The sequence below is a fragment of the Salvia miltiorrhiza genome, chromosome 4 (assembly GCF_028751815.1).
Source record: "Salvia miltiorrhiza cultivar Shanhuang (shh) chromosome 4, IMPLAD_Smil_shh, whole genome shotgun sequence".
NCBI lineage: Eukaryota > Viridiplantae > Streptophyta > Magnoliopsida > Lamiales > Lamiaceae > Salvia > Salvia miltiorrhiza.
In genome coordinates, this window is record NC_080390.1 from 12,371,559 (window position 1) to 12,395,665 (window position 24,107).

The window sequence follows — 24,107 nt, forward strand, 5'->3', positions numbered from 1 at the left end:
TCGTTCAGTTCTAGAGTATCCAAGGAAAATTCCTGGATCAGTCTTGCTATCAAATGTGTCTAACTTTCTTTTGTCATTGTTATGAATGAAACACCGAGAACCAAAAGTATGAAAGTATGAGATTGTTGGCTTTCTGTTCTTCCATAGCTCGTATAGAGTCTTTCCATGTCTTTGAGTGAGGAAGGAGCGGTTCTGTGTGTAGCAAGCGTTGTTGACTGCTTCAGCCCAAAACTTCAGTGGGAGTTTTGATTCGGCTAGCATTGTCCTTGCTACTTCCTTCAAAGACCTGTTTCTTCTTTCTGCTACTCCATTTTGCTGTGGAATTCTTGCAGCAAAGGTTTGATGACTGATTCCTCGCACTTCGCAGTAGTCACGAATGACTGCATTGAGGAATTCAGTCCCTCTATCTAATCTGATGCTGATGATGTTGACTTTCTTTTCAACGTTTGGTCTTTTCAACAGCTTTGGCAATTCCAGCAGTGTCTCCCCTTTGTTGTAGTGAAATATAACCCAAGTATATCGAGAATAATCATCTACGACAACTAAGGTGTACTTCTACCGTTGTAACTTCTGGAAGAGATTGGGCCAAACAGATCCATGTGAAGCAGTTGGAGAATTCTTTCAGATGAGTGTCCTGTCCTTGACTTGAAAGAAGTTCTTGCTTGCTTTCCTCTTTGGCATGCTTCACATTCTTCCTTCTTCTGGAACACAATAGAAGGTAAACCTTCTACCAATTGATGTTTAGCAAGTTTGTTGATCAACTTGAAGTTGAGGTGGTTGAGCCTTCTGTGCCATAGCCAGTTGAGCTCTGAGTTGCTTTTGATGATGAGACAAGTTTCAGGCAGGCTATCTTCCCATGATACGACGTAGAGACTTCCTTGCTTGATTCCTCTCAGCACCACCTTCTTTTGGCTGTTTCTCACAGTGAATTCATCTTTCTTGATCTTCACTGTGAATCCGCTGTCACAAAATTGACTCACAGGCAATAAATTATGTTTTAGTCCAAAAACATAGCTAACATTACTGCTACTGGTATTACCCATATCGAGTACACCATAGCCTTTAGTTTCGCCTGTTGAGTTATCTCCGAATGCAACTTTTGATCCAACTTTCTCAACGTATTGTGTGAGATATTCTTTGTATCCCGTCATGTGCTTCGAGTAGCCGCTATCCAAGTACTATGTTCTGATTGAAGCTTTAACTTCTTCATTCTTTTTGTGTTTCCTGTTTTTGCCCTGCAATGAAGAGTTAATTTAGGTACCCAATCAATGTTTGGGTCCTTCAATGTCAGTTCGTGTTCCTTTTGGAACTCATATCTGCTTCAGAACCGGTCTTGGTGCTAATCTTTTGCGGTTGGCTGGTTGTTTGACTGAAGTGGTTGTTGCTTCAGTTGGCACATGAGCTTTCTTCTTCGGAGCCTCTTTTTTGTAGTAGCTTTGTTTGGTGAAGTGTTGAGGTCTCCTTTGCTCCATTGTGTATCTCCTATGAGCAGTGGCGGAGCCAGGATTTTTTTTGGGGGGGGCTGAACTGTAATGGGGGTTCGGGGGCGGTAGCCCCCGGAAATTTTTTTTTGGGGCCATTCAATACATTTTAGACATTTTTTACTAAAATACAAATATAATAATAATAATAACAACATTTTCATAGATAATATAGTTCAAAACATTTACTAAAATTTTTTTTGGGGGCATTCAATACATTTTAGACATTTTTTTACTAAAATACAAATATAATAATAATAATAACAACATTTTCATAGATAATATAGTTCAAAACATTTACTAAAATTTTTTTTGGAGGCATTCAATACATTTTAGACATTTTTTACTAAAATACAAATATAATAATAATAATAATAATAATAATAATAATAATAATAATAATAATAATAATAATAATAACAACATTTTCATAGATAATATAGTTCAAAACATTTACTAAAAAATTTTTTGGGGGCATTCAATTCATTTTAGACATTTTTTACTAAAATACAAATATAATAATAATAATAATAATAATAATAACAACATTTTCATAGATAATATAGTTCAAAACATTTGCTAAAAATTTTTTTGGGGGCATTCAATACATTTTAGACATTTTTTTATTAAAATACAAATATAATAATAATAATAACAACATTTTTAGACATATTATTAAAAAAAAAAAAAAAAAAAAATTCAAAATTTGGGGGGGGCTCTAGCCCCCCCGGGCACCCCCTGGCTCCGCCCCTGCCTATGAGACACAGGAGTTAACCTTGACTGATGGAATCTTGACTGATGCTGTGGAGCATGAGGTTGATGATGTCCAGTTGCACACTGTTGTGAATAAAATCGAGCTCGTCTGGACAGGTCATTATTTTGTCTCCATGGTTGTTGCTCTCTTCGGAACTGAACTGGTTTCAGTTTCTGATTGTTCATGTTGTTCTTCCCCCTGGATTGGTGAGGAATACTCTGTTTCTTTGCTCCGCTGGTATGCTGATATTTCAGTCCGAATGTTCCTTCCCCATACTTTGACTGAAATCTGCTCTCCAGTCTTCTTAGTAGGATGAACTGGTTGTGGGCTTCCTTGGTTCGTTTGTAACTTTGTGGAGGAGAAACATTTCTTCTTGCCATCAGTTTTCTCTTCTGAATTTCCTCCATGTCATGATCCCCAGATTCTTCCGAAGTGTTGTCTTCAGATGTACCAGTCACTTCCTGGATCATGATATTCTTTCCTTTATCGGCGGGAACCATCTTTCGTCCGATACTTTCCACAACAGCTTTTGATGGAAAGTTGGTCATCATAGGAGATTTCATCATACAGTCCTTGACTATTTCTTCCAGTTTGTGGTTGAGCCTCTTGATTTCATGAGTTCCTCTCTCACATTCTGATGTAGAAATCTTGAGCTTTTCTTCCAGTCAATTGTTCTCCATGATTAGTCCATCAAGACAGGTTTCATCTGGGAAGAAGATGATTGTTTGATTCTTGATTCGCTCTTCATTGATCTCCTTTTCCATTTTCTGATTCTACTTCAGGATATCTTCGAACATTTTCCTTAACTGACTGTGAGCTGATCATACTCTTCAGTCTCGTTGACTGAGCTATCTCCAAATTCTGAGTTGTCTTCTGTAAACAACAAGGAGTTATCAGTATTAAGAGTTCTTGAGTAAGAGTATACCTCTGGCCATTCATTCCGTTGTCGTAGCTGTTGTCGGCCACGTTTTGGGTGTCGTTGGCCATGAGGGCTTGACTCTCATCATCTGAGCTGGTGGAGTTGAAGGCGGATGATTCTGATGTATATTCGGAAGATCCTGCATCGTCAGCAACCATCGCTTTCTTTTTCGCATACTTGCGATCCCTCCTAGCCTTCATCTATTTCCACTCAATCTGTGACAATTCAGGGCATTCTGACTTGTAGTGCCATTTCTTCTTGCATCCATAGCATTCCACATCTTTTAGATCAATAGCGGATGATTTCCTTTCTCCGCTTCTATCAGTGGAATATCTGGACTTACTCTCTCTCTCTTTTCCTTTGTAGTGCTGTTTGTGGAACTTCTTGTACTTGCGGAATTTTGGATTCCATCTTGTTGAATCTTTTAGTCAACAGAGCATATTGACTGAAGAAGTCTTCTGGTTTGAGTTCCGTTGGTTCCTTTGACTGCTTCTTGCTTTCCTTTGCTGAAACTTTTAGCGCCGCTCCTTTTGAGGCTGATGGAGCATCTTCGTCTGATCCTCATTTGCCACGAGATCCGAGAAAAGCTTATTCGTTGGGAGCTGGTTGAATCCCGGCTTGTTCTGATGAGCAACAGAGTAGATCTACCAATCTCCTCGGTGTAGTGCTCGTAGAATCTTCAGGTTGATCTCTTGTTGAGTGTATTTGTCCTTTGAAATGGATTGAACTTCGTTCAGGATCTGGTTGAATTTGAGTTCCATCTCGTCGACTGATTCGTTTTTTAGCATGAGGAAGAAGTCGAATTTTTTACAAGTTATTGAAAACTTGTTCTCATTTATCTCCTCTGATCCGATGCATATTTCTTCTAAAATGTCTCACATCTCCTTTGCAGTCTTGCATTTGATGATCTTGGTGACGTGCTTGTCTGGGACTGTGCCGGAGATGATGCTTTTGGCGAGGTTGTCGAGCTCATCTTGCTTCCTTATTTCTGTGGTGAAGTCAGCCTTTGATTTGATCTGGACTTCATCAAAAGGATCTCTGGTTTGGTCCAGATGAACCCTTTTGATCACCTCTGTGATGATGATGGGTCCTTTGGTGATGACTTTCCATGTTCGGCAATGTTGAGCGGTGAGAAAGCCCTCAAGTCGAAACTTCCATATGTCGTATTTTTCAATACTAAACATAGGTAGTGAAGATACTCTATTGTGGTTAGTTTCCATAGTACAAGAAGACAGAAAAAGACAGATAAGAAAAGCAGTAAGCACTTTTTGAAAATGAAAGAGATTTTGAGACCTTTAAAGAATAGGATCTAGTACAGTAGAACTTGGTCAAAGCAAAATTGTTCTTGCGAACAACCTGCTCTGATACTAATTGTTAGGTCCGGAGGGTCTCGAATAGGTGTATGGAGGGGGGGAATACACTTATAGACTATTTTTGAAAATGAAACTTGAAACACAAACTGACACAACCTTTTTAGAGAAAGGAGTTTAGTAAAGTTTAGGTTGATGACTGATACTGAATAGTCTTCAGTAAAGAGTTATCAGTTAAGTCTGAGACTTTAACTGATACACGTAAAGCTTCAGTCAAGTTTGTTGAACAGAGAGATGTTATGAATCTTATTGACTATCCGAAAATTAATCAGTTAGACTAATAACACACGCAGCGAAAAACTTTTGTTTCGAAATAGCCTGTGAGATTAATCACGTTGTCAGAAATTAAGTTTCTCTTTGCAGTTAATCAGTTTTCAGTTGTAGAAGGTTTGTACACAGGTAAGAAGATAAAAACTAAAAGTTGTAAACAACACAGAGATTTTTACGTGGTTTTAAAAATACTTCCTACATCCACGATCAGTTGATCAGACTGACAACTTCACTGGGCATGTGCTTACGGGTGCACAGTAAACCTAGACAACTGAAGATCCTATCTTCAGTACCAACACACTGGGTTGGATTTCTCACTCTTAGCTTCACTGAGACAAAACTATGCCTTTTCGCAAAGACTAAGATCTCTTGGAGTCAGAACACTGGTCTGAACTCCTTACAACTCAAACTCTCAATTCGGTCAGTTGAAAAGAGGTTTGAAAACTTGCCAACTAGATTACAAAGAACAGGTTCTCTGTAATTAGTTATACCTAGGTTTTGGATATACAATATTTGCCTTTATGATTCTCTTGTTGGCTTTATGATTCTCTTGTTCGATTCAAACTTTGGAATGGCTTTGAATGCTGAGTGACGAATTCGGCAGCGTTTCAGCTTATGTAGTTGAATCGGTGAAGATTGAAGTGATCCTCGAGCTCTATTTATAGGAGACGTCTTGAATAGATCCGTTGGCTGAAATGGTCTTCAAGAATTCTTCCGTTAGAGAGTAATTTGAACTTGGGCTGAGGCTTCAATCTTTGAGGTTCCTTTGTTTGGTGAGAACGGCTACTTTGAGGAGATAGGACATCTCTGAAAAAGGTTATCACCAAAAAGGAAAGGCCTCTGAAGAGAAAGGACGATCTTGAGATCTTTGCATTTAATGCGGCTGTACTTCTGGAGTGCGCCCTTAAGCTTTGGAGCTTCAGTCCGAGGAAGAATGTTTAACTGATACTTGACTTTAGTATCAGTCCGCTGAATCTACGTGGCTCGCATTAAGTAATCAGTCGTGACTGATTCTTGGACTGGTTAGTCAAATATCAGTATTTGACTCTGCCTTAATTCGTCAACAGTCGGCAACTTCAGTCTTCAGACTTCAGTCCTCCAGCTTCAATCTTCAGTCTTCAGAACAGCAACTAAACTAGAAAAAGAACTCTAACACTTGAGTTCGAACAGTTCTAGTCTATTACAAGTGAAACTTATTGATTTTGATATTATCAAAACTAGGATTAGGATATTTCATTAAGTTCCCAACATCAAGATATATATGATCTGTTGTTGTTTGTCTTTCTTTACATTGTTTTGCTTTTTCGTCCGATGATGACTCTGTTTCACACGTGGGCCGGGTGCGCACCGACCACCGCATCCCCCACTACGGATGCTCAATGGTTCTTTTAGGTTTTCCTTTTTTTTGCTCTTTATATAAAATCACATTTATGTATCTTAAATTCAATGTAGATCTCTAAAATACCATTTTTCAAATGATACAATTTCAATTTGGAATTCCCAACAAAATTATAGGCATAGTTTTTTTTTAAAAAAAAAATTGAAATTATAGTCATAGTTAATCTTGAAATATTCAATCATTATGAATTTCCAAACACTGCCACAAATTTTCTACACCCGTAACTAAAACTGGTATAGGAATATAAGACGAAATCTAATGCCTTATCTGAATAAGGAAGGATAGATGCATATTCAATAAGCTATGAAACTTCTACGCGTTGAAATTAATGAGTTCACATGATTAGATCAAAAGACCTAGACTTTGGTTGGATAATTTTCAAATATTAAGTACATTTTATTTTATAAATATAATAGCGCACATAAATTGACCAGATCTGCTTCAAGAGACTACTCTCAAACCAAACAAAGTTTTTATAATTTATCTGTATATCTCAGTCTCACCATACTTCGGTTTTAATTAAATACAAGATTACGACATTTTCCACAATTAGTAACTAATTTTTTTATTATTATACATATTATGAGCACTCGTCTTCTCCCGCCTTTAAATACTGTGCTCCTCCATTTCATAAACAGATCACACTACGCAACTAGCATTATATTATAGCAAAACACACACACACACAAAAACAAAAACAAAAAAAATTCAAAATTCAAAATGATGGCCACCGCCCCGAGCTATCCTCCGCCGGCGGCGACGCCCGTCGTCGCCGTCTTGAGCCCGCAGTACTGCGTGGGCCACGCGGTGGAGTTCACCATCACGCGGAAGATGATGACTATGGAAGCCGGAACCTTCGGAATCACCGACGCTAACGGCAACATCGTGTTCAAGGTCAAAGGAAAATTCCTCAGCCTCCACGACCGCCGCGTCTTGCTCGACGCCGCCGGCAACCCCATTATCACGTTCCAGCAGAAGGTAACTAAATCTCTCTCTCTCACTCACTCTGATCATCTCAATTTTGTAAACCCAAACCCAAGGAGGTAAGGGGGGCTTAAGCCCACACCAACAAAAGAATCGTTTTAAAATTGTTAAATTATTGATATTTTGTGTGAGTCTTTGTACAAGAGCTCCCATCACCAAAATAGATGGTAAAAAAATGTGGAAAATTAATATAGCCTAATAAAATTGGTGATTATGTAAATTGCAGATGATGACGGCGCATAGGAGATGGCAGGCATTCAGAGGAGAGAGCACGGATCCGAAAGATATGATTTTTAGTGTGAGAAAGTCGAAGATGATGATGATGATGAAGACGAAGCTAAGTGTGTTCATGGCTGCCAATGTGGGAGAGGAGCACTCTGATTTCAGAATCCAAGGCAACTGGTGGGAGACCGCCTGCAACATTTATGTTGGAGATACTGATAATATCGTTGCTCAAGTAAGACCTAATTCATGAATCATTCAACACATACACATTTGTGCTTACATTTTCCTTTTGTGCGTCAGTTCGTACCGTGCACACCACTTACATGTTCTAATTAATATGATGTCGTGTTAGAGTGTGTGAGTGGTCTATAACATGCAGACGTCCGCATGAACATATGAAATTCAGTGTCCTGGAATTTTGTGTGTGTTATATTTATTATAAAAATAAAATTTATTGTATAATATTATGAATTATATTTAATTTTTATTTTTAATAATAAAAGAAAATTATATACCCTCATTGGATGAAATAAAATCTATAGTTAACAATCATAAAATCAAATTAATTTAATTATAGCACACAGAATTGGAATTGGACAAAGATTATGTAAGAAAAAAACTAGAACAACTTGTGGTACAATGGATCTCAAGTGCCGCATAAAAGATCTCATGTGAAATTTAGCCTTTTTGGTAGTGGGACGATTAGTAGTAACATTTGTATTGAGAAAATAACTATTAGTGATGTCGATCTACACTTAAATTAGGTGGCCTAGGGTAAAAAAAAGTTGGTCTAGACGAACCTTGGGGATGGGCTGGTTCGATCAGACTATAGACCGACTCGGGTCGCTTAATTTGTGCGAAAATTGAAATATGTGACGTAAATTTCTTTTGATGCGACGCTGATATGCAAACGGTGAAATTGCAGATGCATAGGAAACATAGTGCCCAAAGCATTTTGCTTGGAAAAGACACTTTTTGTGTGACGATTTATCCAAATGTTGATCATGCCTTCATCGTCGCTCTTGTGGTGATTCTTGAGGAAATTAACCAAGATAGACGCGCTTCTTGAACTGTGGTGATCTTGTTTTGAGATGTAATAATTTGTTTGAACTTTAATTTATGTTAGTATCGTAATTACGATTTGTGAATAGTGATGAGATTTGATCATATCATATGTCATTGATTTCTTAATTTGTCGAAGTCGACTATATATTTTATGTTTTAATAATCAAATGACGTAAACTAAATCAAAATAACATAATCCATAAAATAGTGCATCATTGATCTCATAATAAAATCTTTTCGTGCTTGAGTGGGTTTAATTGTTTTTCCTATACAAATTAAAAGAGAAAGCGTTCGATTAATCTTCATCATTATTAACCAAGAAATGCTATGGTTGTTAGCCTACTTTTCTTATACGTAATTGTATTGTGAGATGCGTAGCAATAGCATGACAATGAGTTAAAATATTTTATCTAGAGGATGAAATGCTAAAGAAAGAAAATGAAAATAATAAAAATAGGTATGAGGCGTTGTTGGATGCGGACATCCCCATGTCTTTATTTATTTATTTATTTAATGTTAATATAATATTATTAAATTAAATTTGAATAATTATAAAAAATTAAATCGAAAATCAATCCATCTTAAACACTCTTCTTGTTAATATTAGATTATTAACGGCTGACATCCGCACACAAGTTCTTTGTGAAATTCGAGTCGATCGTGACATTACCTTTAAATTTTTTTATTTAATTAATCTATCAAAAGAGATAAAAGATTATTTTTTGAAAAATGGAAAAAAAAAAATAAGAGTAAAATTATTAATATCGATGTCACACTAGGGAAGTTTATAACGTGTGACCAACCTAAATTTATGTCTTATTATAGCTACAACTTAATTAAAGACAAGGATAAGATAAGACCATGCCTTTTTTGCTTTAATTATTCCTCCATTTTTCCATTTCTAACTATTTATAATTTGGGAAGCTAAAGGCTAAAGCCCCCGCCCCTCTGCCGTCCTTAAATACGATACCGAATAAACAAATCCCCAAATTCAGAAATACATTGTTGCAAATAAATTGGATCAACACAACAGCAATCATCCTTGAATTAAAAATATAATATAAAAATGATGGGCGGTGCGAGCTATCCGGCGGTGGAGGTCGCCGTGGTCAGCCCGCAGTTCTGCGTATCTTACCCCGTCGATCTCATCGTCACGCGGAAGCTGATGACTCTCGAAGACGGAACTTTCGGAGTCACCGACGTCAACGGCAACCTCCTGTTCAGGATCAGAGGGAAAGTCTTCAGCCTCCACGACCGCCGCGTATTGCTCGACGCTGCCGGAAACCCTATCATCACGTTCCAGCAGAAGGTAATTAATCGATCAGATTTAAATCTCTCGATCGATCTCTGATTGTGGATTTGATCGCAGCTGCTGACGGCGCATAGGAGGTGGCAGGCTTTCAGAGGAGAGAGCACGGATTCGAAGAATATGCTTTTTAATGTGAGAAAGTCATCGATGATTCAATTCAAGACGAAGCTGGATGTGTTCATGGCTGCTAATTCGAAAGAGGATCGCTGTGATTTTAGGATTGAAGGCAGCTGGTTTGAGCGATCCTGCGCCATATACGCCGGTGATACTAATAATGTCATTGCTCAAGTAAGATCCAAATTAAACACTTTAATTTTTTCCATTTTATGCTGTGTTTTAATCTCGCATTTTGAGTCATCATTGAATAGGTTGATTAAGAGGGTGTTTAGTTATGTTTATTTTGAAGAGCTTACAATCCCGTATATGTTTATTAGCTTATAAAATGTAATGTTTTTAAAAGTTGATAAGTCGAGAAAGTGTTTAGATAATTGAGTTTGCGTTTACGAGTCAAAGAGATAATTGTGAGTTGCAGAGAAAAATATAATATATGAATGTATGATGAATTCGATTGTTTATTTTTACAACTTTTAAGTTATTTAGGAGGCGTTTAGTTTGCATGATTGATAAAATGGATGATTGAGTATTTTTATCCTCAAAAGTAGAATTAACAATCTCATCATTTTGATGGGATAAGAATAAAGCAAAATAAGCTTAAATGATAAAAATAATCAAGGGCTTGGAACATATCTCAAAATTTCAATCCAACAAAATAAACAAAGGATTAGCTTTACTATTTTTATCTATTAAGGCTAATTCTTCAAAGTAAATGCCCATTAAGAGTTTCTTTTATCAATCACTTAGAAAAAAGTGTTTATTTTGTAAAATAATTTTCAAAAACTTATAATCTCCTAAATAACTTATAAGTTGTCATCAATCTTTCATTTCATTTTTATTTGGGTGAAATAATGATTTATTTATAAGTTGTCATCAATCTTTCATTTCATTTTTATTTGGGTGAAATAATGATTGGTGAAGAGAAATACAAACTTTATCTAAATTGGTAAAAAGAAATACGAAATGCTATAGAAAATAGTTAATTTTATTTGTGTGGAATTCGTGTGTGTTTTTCTTTTGGTGTGACGCTGATGCGAATTATTTGACTTGGCAATTGTAGATGCACAAGAAACACACTGCCCAAAGCATTCTGCTTGGAAAGGATACATTTTGTGTGACAATATATCCAAATGTTGATCATGCCTTCATAGTTGCACTTGTGGTGATTCTTGAAGAAATTAATGAAGATAGATCAGGTGATGATTGATGTAATAATTTATTTGAATTATCGTATTATAAATTATTACATGTTTGTGGTTTAAAATTAGGGTACTAAGTTACGGTATTGTAATGAAATGGATATTATTGTTTAATGAGGCTACATGAAGCTCCATGTTTCATTTTTATGTAGTTTAGGTAAATGACAAATCTACTTTGAGAAAAGTGTCAAAAGTATAAAAAGATTGCGAACAAATGATACGACTAGCCATTCTAAAAAAAATATATAAAAAAGAAATGCTAGAGCTTGCCATTTTGCAGAAATATATCTTCTGCAAATAATATTTTGCAGAAGATATCATTTCCTTTGTCTCTTCTTCTTATTGTATTTCAAACTTTATTTTTATACGTATAAAAACATTATTTGGGTTCGAATTCTTACAAGATATATATAATTGAGAAAGCTCGTTTAAACTCAAGTTTGAGCACATAACAAATTAACTTATGGTTGCTTGAATCTAAATTGAGTATAATCAGTAAGGATAACAAAACACATGAAAGATCGTAAATTTGAATTTGACTCATGTATAACTATAGTATAAGTGGTGTTTTGTTGCTCAATATTAAACTAGTTCAAGACTCATAAGTTAAGACTGATTTTACGTGATGATGTTGTGAAACTAAGAGAGTGTTTGGCTGAGCTTATAAGCTCCTCAAAATAGCTTATAAGTTACTTCAAAGTGTTTGACAAAATAAGCTCTTAAACAGCTTATAAGATCTAAAAATAAGCTCCCCAAAAAATAAGTTTCTGTACCCCAACTTATTTTTTTTATAATCTCATATGCCACAATCTTTTTACAAATATTTTTCAATTATAATTTATTATTTTTCATCATATATCATTCAAGTTTATTTTTCTTCGATTTTTTCTCTTAAAAAAATATTTTCTCTCTCTAGCAAAAAAATTCTCTCTCTAGATTATAAGCTTAATTATCCAAACACTTTGATAACTTATAAGCTCTTAAAAATTACTCCCTCCGTCCATGATTTAATGCCCTACTTGGGTGTGGGCACGGAGACTAAGAAAGTTGAAAAAGGTGATGTGGATGAAATAAAAGGTTAGTGGTTAAGAGATTAGATTACTTTTACTAATATTTGATTAGGAGATTTCTTTTTCTTTTTAAATTTATTCTTTATATGTATTATGGATTATGGTTTTTTTAAAAGGCTGTTTACTTGTTAAGATATTTTCTTTTCAATCTTTTTTTTTTCGGTGGATGTAAAGAAAAATCAGAGGCATTATGCAATTAATTTAAAATATAAAATTCTTCACAATTCTTCACAATTAATTGAAATATAAAACCTGTCATATACACAAACACAATAAATTCGAATCCATAAATTGAAGACTGACAGTATAAGGTAAAATGGAGGCAAAATGAGAATTTCATTGCATAAAGACTGACTTTTACAGTACATTTGTCCCTCCAAAACTTTGGAGGGAAAATCAAACTTCACCTAACCACAAACAACTCTATAAATACAACACCATTGCAGAGAATTCAATTCTCACCAACTACTCAAAATAAAACAGTGAAAATGGCCATTGAAAGGAAAAAAATCGAAGACAATGAAAGAAATAAATTAGCCCAGTGGCTTCTTGAACATAGCATTGGAGGTAAGCTTCACTATGGTGCAAAAAAAGAGGCAGCCCTTCTCTTCAAAGTGGATTTGAAGACAGTGTGGAGGATTTGGAGCCAAGTTTCACATCAGCGAGCTTGTGGTGTACCTGTACAGGTAAAATCCATAAGAAAAGGTTGCTCATACAAGAATAAGATGAGTATTGATGTTCAAAAAGTGAAGAATCTGTCAGTGCTTCAAAGATCATCAATGAGAGTCATGTCTACAAACCTAGGTGTGTCTAAGTCTTTGATTCACAAGTGGGTAAAGGAAAAAAAATTGAAACCACACACTAGTGCTATCAAACCATTTCTTACCCCACAAAATAGGCTGTCAGGACTTAGATGGAGCCTAAATCAGTTAAGTTCAGTCAGTGATGGAGGTTTTATAAACTTCCAAACCATGTACAACACCATTCATATTGATGAGAAATGGTTTTACCTTACTAAAACCAAAGATAGGTATTACCTCATGCCGGATGAAGAGGAACCGTATAGAACATGCAAATCAAAGAGGTTCATTGACAAGATTATGTTTATGTGTGATGTAGCACGTCCTATTATTGACATAGATGGCACAGTTTTATTTGATGGAAAGTTGGGCATCTATCCCTTCACAACAACAGAACCAGCCAAACGAAATTCAAAAAACAGATTGAAAGGAACCATGGAAGTCAAGCTTATTGCAGCCATTACTAAGGAAGTCATAAAAGCTTCCCTCATTAAAGAGGTAATCTTTATGATTGTTTTTTTTATTACATTATGCTATCAGATTCTGTGGACACAGTTTCATCATTTAGCTTTTGCCCTTTGGCAGATGGTCCCCTACTTTAAAGCTAAGTGGCCACAGACAACAAACGGGAACATATTCATCCAACAAGACAATGCCAAACCCCACATAAAACCTGATGATCCGGACTTTTTAGCGGTTGCAAACACTAATGGATTTAAAATCCAACTTGTGTGCCAACCAGCTAATTCACCGGATACGAATGTGAATGATCTTGGTTTTTTCAGGGCTATACAAATATTGAAAGATCAAAAACCAGCAAGGGATGTGGAGGAGTTGCTAAAGAATGTGAAAGATGCCTATGATGAATATCCACCTGAGAAGCTAAACAATGTATTTCTGACTTTGCAAAGCTGTTACCACGAAATAATCAAGGCAAAAGGTGGGAATAACTACAAAATTCCCCACATGAACAAAGACAGACTCACAAGACAAGGCAGGTTACCAGATTATATTCAGGTTGAAGAGGGGCTGGTGAGGGAAAGTCTAGAGTTCCTACAATTGGAATGTGAAATTCACAACCTTGGAGATATCATAGAAGGGATGCATCAATTAGAGATTAATGAGTAGAATAGTACAGAGGTAGTTCAGGGTTTACAGTTACAAATACCATGAACAATCATTTTGATGTGTTTGACATGTAAATTTGTTTTTTGTAAACATCTTTTGTTTATTGCCATTATTTTGATACACAATTGGCATCATACACAAACACAATTGGCACCACATAGATAGGCAATTGGCACCCTCAGATTACACAAGTCATCATAGGGCAGCCTACACAAACCCTCAAAATTGGCCAAAACACACATCATAGGGCAGCATACACAAACACAATTGCCATCATAGATACACAATTGGCAGCGCATACACACAATTGGTAACATACACAAACACAATTGGCACCACAGATTAACACAATTGGCACCCTCAGACTAAACAAGTCATCATAAGGCAGCATACACAAACCCTCATATTTGGCAAAAATGCACAAAATAGGGCAGCAACACACCACACAAAGAACAAAGAACACAAATAAGGCATCGCCAGCCATCCCCCACCACACATAGAACAAAGAACACAAATAATGTATCACCAGCCATCCCCCACCACACAGAGAACAAAGAACAAAGGCATCATAGAACGAAATCACCTGATTCGCTCTGAAAGATTCTCTGAGGTTGGAGGTTCGCTTGGCCTCCTCCCTTTCACGTCCGAAAGATTCTCTGAGGTCGGTGATGCGCTTCGCCTTTTCACTCTCTCGTCTGAAAGATTCAGAGAGAGGGTAGCCCACGGCTTTATTTTTAGGCTCCGATTCAGAGAGAGGGAGGCGTGCCACTTCGGTTTCCAGCAATAACCACGACGCCGCTTCGGATTCCGGCGGAATCGACTCCAATTCAGAGAGAGAAGGGCACCGCTACGATTTCCGGCAGCAACCACGGTGCTGCTTCGGATTCTGGCGGAATCGACTCCGATTCAGAGAGAGGGAGGGGCGCCGCTTCGATTTTTGGCAGCAACCACGGCGCCGCTTCGGATCCAAGCAGAATCAGCTCCGATTCAGAGAGAGGAAGGCGCGACGCTTCAGTTTTCAGCACGACAGTGTCCGATTCATATACATCCATCTCTGAGAACGGAGTTTCTTCCACCATCGTGTCAGATTCAAGAAGAAAGTGAGACGAAGAATTGTTCGTCGATTGGAGAGAGACAGAGAGAGCCTTAGAAATGTAGGCTCGCACAACGGACTCCATCGAGGAAGATGGAGTGATGCAAGAGGAAGACGAACACAAATCACAGATCTAGGATTTATGTGAAATTGCGCCGCCTCAGATAAAGGAAGACGAAGAACAAAATCGTCGAATGAAGAGAGAGAGAGAGAGAGCCTTAGATCTAGATTAGATAGGAATAATCTAGAACCAAGTAGGGAGAAGTCATAAAAATGAGGATGCGTAATTAAGTTAAATTTATTAGGCCAATTATGTGGTTTCTTAATTGGGATGAATTAAATATGGCAAAGGGTAGTAATTAAATGAAACAAAGGAGGGTAAAAGGGTACAAAAAGCAGAGTAGGGCATTAAATTGTGGACAGATTTTTAAAGGCAAGTAGGGCATTAAATTGTGGACGGAGGGAGTACATATTATAAGCTCTTGAAACATCTTATAAGCTCCAAGAACTTATAAGCTCTTTAAAATAAGCTTAGCCAAACACTCTCTAAGTATCACACTTAGAGGGTGTTGGATTGAGCTTATAAGCTCTTTAAAACAGTTTATAAGCTGTTTAGGAGCTTATAAGCTCATTCAAAGTGTTGGAAAAATAAGCTCCTAAAGAGCTTATAAGCTGTAAAAATAAGCTTTAAGAGCTTATAAGCTCTCCAAGAAATAAGTCCCTCTATCCCAACTTATTTTCTCATTATCTTATAAGCAACACTCATTTTACAAAAATAACTCAACTATGATTTTTTATTTTCATCATATATCATTCTAATTTCATTTTTATTCAACATTCTCTCACTAACTAAAAATTCACTCTCTAGCTTATAAGCTCAATTACTCAAACACTTTGATAACTTATAAGTTCTTAAAAAAATATATCTTATAAACTCTTGAAACATCTTATAAGCTACAAGTGCTTATAAGCTCTTCAAAATAAGCTTAAAAATAAGCTTAGCCAAACACCCTCTGGTCCATCCAACCAAACACCCCAAATTTTGTTTGTTCAGTCTTGATTGAATTGATAATCAAACAAATCCAAAAACCCAAATTCTTTCAAGAACGATTCTTATAATTGATGACCAATCATTATTCATTAATGATCAAAAGTGCTATGGAGAATGCAATAAATAAATAAAAAAATCAGAGTAGTACCTTTCAACAATAATAAAATAGAAGATAAAATATAGTTTAGTTGAAAAGATTAATCAATCCCATTGAAAAGCAACATCAATTCTACATAGTATGTGGAAGCACAATATTGGGGAAATGTTGTTTTGTGATGACATTTCCTATTGAATATAAGCGAAGCAATGGAAAGTGTGAAGGAAAAGATCAGATTTCTCCATTCTAGTATGAGCTATTTATATAGAGCAAGATTACAAAGCGTGTTTACAAAGAAAGATTAACTTACTCTAACAACTTTTAGCCACGTCAGCATTACTTAACTGACTGTAGCTGTTAGGGTAACTAACTCTAAACCTAACTTTATTTTTTAATATTTAATACAACCCCCACACAAGATAGACTATCCCTTCTCAAACGGCAGCTTACAACACATTTTCTGAAAATGTAACAAAGATACAGGTTTAGTAAGAATGTATGCAAGTTGATCATCAGCTGCCACATGACGAACATCAAGTTCCTTCTTCAAAACTTTGTCGCGAACAAAATGTACATCAATTTCGATGTCTTTGGACCGAGCATGCAGGACAGGATTTGAAGCTAATGCCGCGGCACTGCGATTGTCACACCATATAATTGGAAGTTGTGGAAGAGTATAGCCAATTTCTTTAAGTAGAGACGTGATCCAGACAAGTTCTATACATGTATCGGCAAGAGACCGATATTCAGCCTCTGTGGAACTCCGGGAAACAACGCTTTGCTTCTTCGAGCTCCAGGAGAGTAAATTTGATCCCAAGAAAACAAAATAACCACCGGTAGACTTTCGATCATCGATCGAACCTGCCCAATCGACATCTGAGTAGGCAATAAGATGTAGATACTGAGATGAAGTGAACTTAAGAGGATGATGAAGAGTTCCCTTGAGATAACGCAGAAGTCTTTTGCAAGCTTTCCATTGGAGCTCAGTGGGAGCTTGAAGAAACTGGCTTAATTTGTTGACCATAAAGGAAATATCCAGTCGAGTAATGGTTAAGTATTGCAGAGCACCAATAATACTTCTATAAAGAGTGGGATTAGAGAATAATGGACTGTCAGCTTTATGAAGTTTAGTACTTGAATCATATGGTGAGTTCTGGGGTTTGCTTTCCAAGAGATTTGTTTTGGCCAGTAAATCCCGAATATACTTATTCTGAGAGAGATATTAGACATGATCATTTTTCTTCACTTCGATGCCAAGAAAAAAGTTGACACTCCCTAGTGTCTTGAGAGCAAATTCTTTAGATAAAGTATGAATGAAAGCTTCAACAAGAGCAGAGTCTTCACCAGTTATGAGAATGTCATCGACATAGACAAGAACAAGTAACAATTTTCCATTTTTCCTCATATGGAAGAAGGAATGATCAGAGGTGGAGAACTGAAATCCATACCTGATGAGATGATCTTTTAGCCGTTCATACCAGGCCCGTGGAGCCTGTTTAAGACCATATAAAGACCGTTTAAGCTTACATACCCAATCTGGATGCAAAGGATCTGCAAAGCCTGGTGGTTGCTTCATGTATACCGGTCTGTAAAGATAGCCATTCAAAAAGGCATTATTGATGTCGATGTGTTGAATATCCCACCTGAATGTAGCTGCTAAAGACAATGACAACCGCACTAAAACAGATTTGACAACTGGACTAAACGTTTCCATGAAATCTAGGCCTGCCAACTGTTGGAAACCTTTCGCCATAAGTCGGGCTTTTAGTTTGTCAAGTGTATCATCAGCAAATAACTTGACTCGATATACCCATTTGAAGTCAATAGGATTCATGTTAGCAGTAGGTGGAACAATATGTTGGATTTGTATACTGAAAGCAAGAACGTTTTATGCTTATATACAATGATTCATGTGTTCACTATTTCATCTCCTATCTGATTGTGCTCATAATTGCATATGTATATCCTTTGTCTCTATACATGTAGATTATATGGTGTGTTGTAGATCACAAAAGCCCATATAATTGAAATAACCTTAAGAGATATAAAATGATCACAGCCGAGATGACTCTAGGACGAGTCATTGGTTTAGGCTGCAGTATAGATGGAACGAGTTTGTCTTGACTACTTGTCTATACTGGTACGTCATAACGTATTGATAGAATCACAGTGAGATGTATTCTCCTATCTGACGTAACAGTGAGATGTATTCTTCTATCTGACGTAAGTGAAGAATCAAGATCTCAGTAACTTAATAGAATCTTAATACTAATAAGATTCCAAATATATATGTTGATTCGTATATCACTTTGACTTACTATGGGTGAGAGTTAATATTAACTTGAGTACTCTGTATCTTGGGTGATAGCGGTCAATAAATGATATTTAGTTATCTGTATTAATACTTGTATCCGGTATAGGATAATGACATCCCCTTAAGGAGCTCAATAAGGTTTATTGCATTAAACCCTGCAGGTTGATTAAGTTCAGACGCAATAATAAGGTTTGAGTGGTACTGCTTAAGGATTACAAAGAGATTAATTAATTTAAGCTGTCAGAGCTCTAATTAATTAATGGATGTTGGATATTTTAAATACGGAGATTTAATAAGTCTAAATACAAGCCCCGACTCATCACCGGCAATAAAGGGGTAAGTCGGTATTGATTCTCTAGTGGAATGAATTAATACTTATGAATTAATTATGATCTGGCTGATCATAGAAATCAATTCAGTAGAGGCCCATCTTTATTCCTTGTATCTGGTCCCTGGACTGGCCCAAAGTCTCCTGTGCCCTAGTAGGAGTTAAATTTTGCCCATCACTGTTATGGGAGCCCTAGGACTGTATTTTGTCTATAAATACAGTTGTCTGCTCTCAAAATAAGACACACACAATATTAGGGTTTTAGAAAGCAGCAGAGGGGCGCCAACTTGAGAAGGCCGATTTTTCTCCTTAGAATTCTCACAGCTCGTTGTCCATCCAACGTTGGGAGTTGAGCGGGATACAATTCAGAAGGTCAGAACTGGAGTATTTCAATTCAGTCATTGACAGCCTCTGCATATAATTCACAAGTAAGTGTTTCTAACTCCAATGTGCAGCACTTAAATTCATAGGAGCATGTTAGGAATTAATCGTTGTATGGTGAATTAAGATATCCGAGAAACGATCCTATTGAGGCTAAAATCCTTCAATTGGTATCAAAGCCTGGATTGCTTTTCTTGGCTCTATCAGTTAATTCGCATACGATTAATAATATACGTTGGTTTGGTTTGCTGCTGCTACTGTTCTTCGTGGTCTGTTGATTCGTGGGGTACGTCGTTTTTGACATTGTAATCATTTTTCCACCATGAGAAAATCTGTGGTTAGGTTAGAACTTCCGTTGTTGTTTTTGTTTTTCGGCTGTAATCTATAAATATGGTAAAACGAGACAAAGACGACGACGATCAGACGGAGAACGAAGAACAGGTTTTTGGAGTGGATGAACAGGTTTCAGGCTATGGAGATATCTCAGCTCTGGCTCTGGCATTCTGTGCTCTGGCTCTGGAGATGTCTCAGCTCTGGCTCTGGCATTCTGTACTCTGGCTCTAGAGATGTCTCAACTCTGGCTCTGGCATTCTGTGCTCTGGCTCTGGAGATGTCTCAGTTCTGGCTCTGGCATTCTGTGCTCTGGCTCTGGAGATGTCTCAGCTCTAGCTCTGGCATTCTCTGCTCTAGCTGTGAGCTCTGTCTCTGGCTGCGAGCTCTGCTCTGGCGTGTGAGTGGTCTCTGATCTGGCGTGTGAGTGGTCTCTGCTCTGGCGTGTGAGTGGTCTCTGCTCTGTCTCTGAGCGGTCTTTGCTCTGTCCTTTGAGCGGTCTCTGCTCTGGCCAGAAGTTGTCGCTGCTCTGTTTTGCCGAGGCTGCCGAGGAAGTAGCGCATGTATCTCGAAGCTAACCCTAGGGGTTCCCAAACCCTAGTTTTCAAAGACGGGCCTGATGGAGCTGTTTCGGGCAGTGTTTACATTTTTTAGTTTTTCTCCTCTGTTTCAAATGTAATAGATTAGAATTGGGATTCCACGAATGGGTCACGAAGAACTTTATTTCTTTTATTCTGTTCTTTGCATGTCGTGGTGTTAATGCTTTATGCTCTTTGCATGTTGTTTTGTCTTTACTTGTTAATATGTGTTTATTAACTGCGCTTAGACAAGCATGCTAGGTTTATCGTTTTCTTAAGCATGTTTTAGAATTCTGCGAGCATGTTTTACGTGTTACGTTCTAGAAGAGCATGTTTAGGATTATGTGTTGAGCATGATCAAACCTTTTGAAAGAAAAAGACTAAGCAGTTTTAATAATTTTTAAAGTGCTTAAAAATTATTTTAGACCTCCACAAGCGGTCTCTAGATAAAGTGATTGGCGATGTGAGTAAACGTCCACCCGCATGGCTTACTTCATATTTGTTCTCTCATAAGTTTGTCAGATGAGGTTTCTATAAAAAATATTTAAATCCATTAAAGTAGTGGGAGTTATATATGCAGTAAACGTCCACACGCGTGGCTTACTTGTATGATTTTCACGAGTACTTTGGAGAATGGAATTAAATAAGATAACCAAGAAATTAAATTGAAATCAGCATGGTCCGGGTGAGTATATCAATTTCGAGAATTTAATTGTCAAGGTTAAATTGTGGTCATTGCTTAGATATCATATCAAGTACAATGTACAACTCCCCGCGGAGTCCCTTCTTGATTATGATATGGTCTAGTTAAGGTCCAACTATTAATTTCCTTTGTCAAAAGGTTAAGTTGACATGGATGGAAATTAAACGACTAGGTAAATAGTCTGGTTGAGGAGTTCGTGTGTAAACGTCCACACGCGTGGCTTGCATATGAGATTCTTTGAGCGGTTGGAGGTTTCAATCAATATTGTTTTATCAAAAGGTTACAATATTATTGTTACGAATTATGTGCTTCATGTTCTTACATGTTTAATTTGTTTACCTTCAGATATGTCTATATCTCCTATCATCTCTATTCTTGCAAACAATCCTCTCACCGGTCTGAACTATGTTGAATGGAAAAGCCATCTTATGTATATTCTTGACGCTGAGGAGCACAGTTTTGTGCTTACTACTCCACGTCTCGCGGCCCTTACTGATGAGTCGACTGATGAGGAACGAGAGGCGCATAAAAGGTGGCACAAGTCAAATAATATGATCAAGTGCTATATTATGATGACTATGTCACAAACTTTGCAACTCCAACATCAGGTCATGATTGACGCGGCTGACATCATGTTGAACTTTACTGAGGTTTCTGGGGAGTCCGAGAGATCTGCTCGCTTTAACATAATGAGAGAAATCTTAGCATGTAAGATGAGCGAGGGCAGTTCTGTACACGAGCATGTCATGCACATGATAAATCTTCTTGATAGGCTCAAGTTACTCGGAGGAGGTATCGAAGGGGATGTCAAAGTCGATATCATCCTGAATACTCTCCCCAAGACTTTTGAGAACTTTCGTCTCAATGCCATTATGAGCAAGGCCAACTATACTCTCAACGAGTTATTGAATGCTCTAGTTATGGCAGATGGAGTCTTGGGCAAAGGGAAAGAGGTACTTGTCGCTGCCAAGGGATCTGCTTCTTCGTCGAAGGGCGGGAAAAAGAAGTGGAAAGGTCTGAAGGGCAAGAGAGGCAAGGAAGCTAGTGGGAGTATCAAAGTGGGCGGCCCTACCGGCGGCGTGAAGAAGCCAACGGGAAAGGGAAAGTGCTTCAAGTGCGGCAAGACTGGGCATGGAAGAAAGATTGTCCGGTGCTAAAGGCAAAGGGACAAGGTACGTCACAAGTTTTAGTAACTGAGACATGTTTAGCTTCATTTTCTACTCATTCTTGGGCAGTGGATACGGGGGCAACTGACCATGTTTGTTACACCTTGCAGGGCTTCAAGCCGACAAGGGAGCTGGGAAGTGATGAAATCACCATCTCCATGGGTAATGCGTCGAAGGTCGCAGCTATTGCAATTGGATCTTTATCTTTATGTTTTGGTGATGATATTTTAGTTTTGAGAGATATTTTATATGTGTCGGAGTTTCGGCGGAACATAATTTCTGTTTCAAAGTTATTTTTGGATGGATATTCAGTTACTTTTGATAGAGGTGTTTCTATCATGAAAAATAACATGATTATTAGTTCTGGAATTTTGAACAACTCTCTCTATACTATTACATGTCCAATTAATAATTCTGTCCATGTTGCATCTACATCACAAATTTGTCCAAATCCAAATAAAAGGAAATACTTTTCTCATGAACAATTTACACATGCTTGGCACCTAAGGTTAGACCACATCAATCTAAACAGGATCCAAAGGCTCGTGTCGAATGGAATTTGAAAGATTTTCAAGCTGTTCCATTTAGAACCTGTGAATCCTGTATAGAAGGAAAGATGACGGCAAGGCCTTTTAAGGCAAAGGGGAATAGGGCCTCACATGTGTTAGAATTGATTCACTCTGACTTGTGTGGATCGATGTCAACAAAAGCTCGTGGAGGGTATGAGTATTTTGTCACTTTCATTGATGATTACTCAAGATATGGGTACATTTACTTACTTCAACACAAGTCTGAATGCTTTGAGAAATTCAAAGAATTCAAGGCGGAAGTGGATAAGAGATTGGGTAAATCTATCAAGTCATTGCGGTCTGATCGCGGTGGCAAATACCTCAGAAATGAGTTTAAGCAATACTTGTCAGATTCTGGGATTACATCCCAATTGATTGCACCAGGTACTCCCCAACAGAATGGTGTAGCGGAGAAAAGAAACAAAACTCTTTTGGAAATGGTACGATCAATGATGAGTTATGCATCGTTGCCTATTTCATTTTGGGGATATGCCTTGGAAACAGCGGTTTACTTGCTTAATCTAGTGCCGTCCAAATCGGTTCCTAAAACTCCTGTCGAGTTATGGTTTGGGCGTCAGCCCAGTTTGAACCATATAAAGATATGGGGTTGTCCTGCATACGTGCTAGACAAGGAAGCGAAGAAACTGGAGCCTAGATGCGAAGTAATGTTGTTTGTAGGATATCCTAAGGGAACGAAAGGTGGTTATTTCTATAATCCTAAGGATCAGAAAGTGGTTGTTAGCACCAACGAACGATTCTTGGAACAAAATTATATAGATAAACACAAGTCTAAGTCCGAGATTGTCCTTCAAGAAATCGAAGGCAATGGACAGGCGATTCCATCACCCCAGCCAAGTGTGCAAGTGAATGCACCACAGGACACTGCACAAACCATTGTCACAGCTGTACCACCACCGCTTCGTCGTAGTGGGAGGGTTATCGTCCAACCCGATCAATTTATGTTCTTGGGAGAATCTTCGGATCTTCTTCCTATTGATGAACAAAAGCATATCGACCCTGACAACTTTAGACAGGCGATGGAAGATTTAGATGCAGATTCTTGGTACGAGGCCATGGTTTTTGAAATAGAATCCATGACTGCTATGGATGTATACGAGAAAACTGAATTACCAAATAGCTTCTTGGCCATAGGTAGTAGGTGGGTATACAAGAGAAAAAGAGATTCGGATGGTGAAGTCGCGGCTTTTAAAGCTAGACTGGTGGCGAAAGGTTATACCCAGGAACAGGGTATAGATTATGATGAAACCTTTTCGCCGGTTGCCATGCTTAAGTCCATCCGAATACTCCCTTGCCATAGAAGCCCACATGAACCTTGAGGTTTGGCAAATAGATGTCAAGACCGCTTTCTTAAACGGTTTCCTTGAAGAAGGAAGGGACATCTATATGCAG

General features: G+C 37.6%; 2 protein-coding genes and 1 pseudogene across 3 annotated transcripts; 2 read left to right on the forward strand and 1 right to left on the reverse strand.

The window, feature by feature from the left end:
* Nucleotides 1-24,107, reverse strand: part of LOC131023011 (uncharacterized) — a 188,085-nt pseudogene that overhangs the window by 154,079 nt on the left and 9,899 nt on the right.
* LOC131022758 (protein LURP-one-related 15-like) lies at nt 6,804-8,569 on the forward strand. The gene is made up of 3 exons (XM_057952281.1): nt 6,804-7,171; nt 7,404-7,634; nt 8,328-8,569. Exons 1-3 carry the CDS (start codon nt 6,914-6,916, stop codon nt 8,469-8,471), a joined length of 633 nt encoding a protein of 210 aa, XP_057808264.1. The 5' UTR covers nt 6,804-6,913; the 3' UTR covers nt 8,472-8,569.
* LOC131022760 (protein LURP-one-related 15-like) lies at nt 9,288-11,236 on the forward strand. 2 transcript variants are annotated; one of them, XM_057952283.1, is made up of 3 exons: nt 9,288-9,776; nt 9,837-10,064; nt 10,951-11,236. In XM_057952283.1, the coding sequence occupies exons 1-3, from the start codon at nt 9,534-9,536 to the stop codon at nt 11,095-11,097; spliced, it is 618 nt and encodes a 205-aa protein (XP_057808266.1). In that variant the 5' UTR covers nt 9,288-9,533; the 3' UTR covers nt 11,098-11,236. The 2 variants fall into 2 exon arrangements, with proteins under 2 accessions (XP_057808266.1, XP_057808265.1); XM_057952282.1 differs by lacking the exon at nt 10,951-11,236 and having other exon boundaries at nt 9,380-9,776; nt 9,837-10,360.

Bases quoted from the DNA above. Each gene is read 5' to 3' on its own strand.
- LOC131022758 (XM_057952281.1), top strand. From the start codon at position 6,914: ATGATGGCCACCGCCCCGAGCTATCCTCCGCCGGCGGCGACGCCCGTC. The intron at 7,172-7,403 runs GTAACTAAATCT...TGTAAATTGCAG, and splicing joins TTATCACGTTCCAGCAGAAG to ATGATGACGGCGCATAGGAG. The intron at 7,635-8,327 runs GTAAGACCTAAT...GTGAAATTGCAG, and splicing joins CTGATAATATCGTTGCTCAA to ATGCATAGGAAACATAGTGC.
- LOC131022760 (XM_057952282.1), top strand. From the start codon at position 9,534: ATGATGGGCGGTGCGAGCTATCCGGCGGTGGAGGTCGCCGTGGTCAGC. The intron at 9,777-9,836 runs GTAATTAATCGA...ATTTGATCGCAG, and splicing joins TCATCACGTTCCAGCAGAAG to CTGCTGACGGCGCATAGGAG.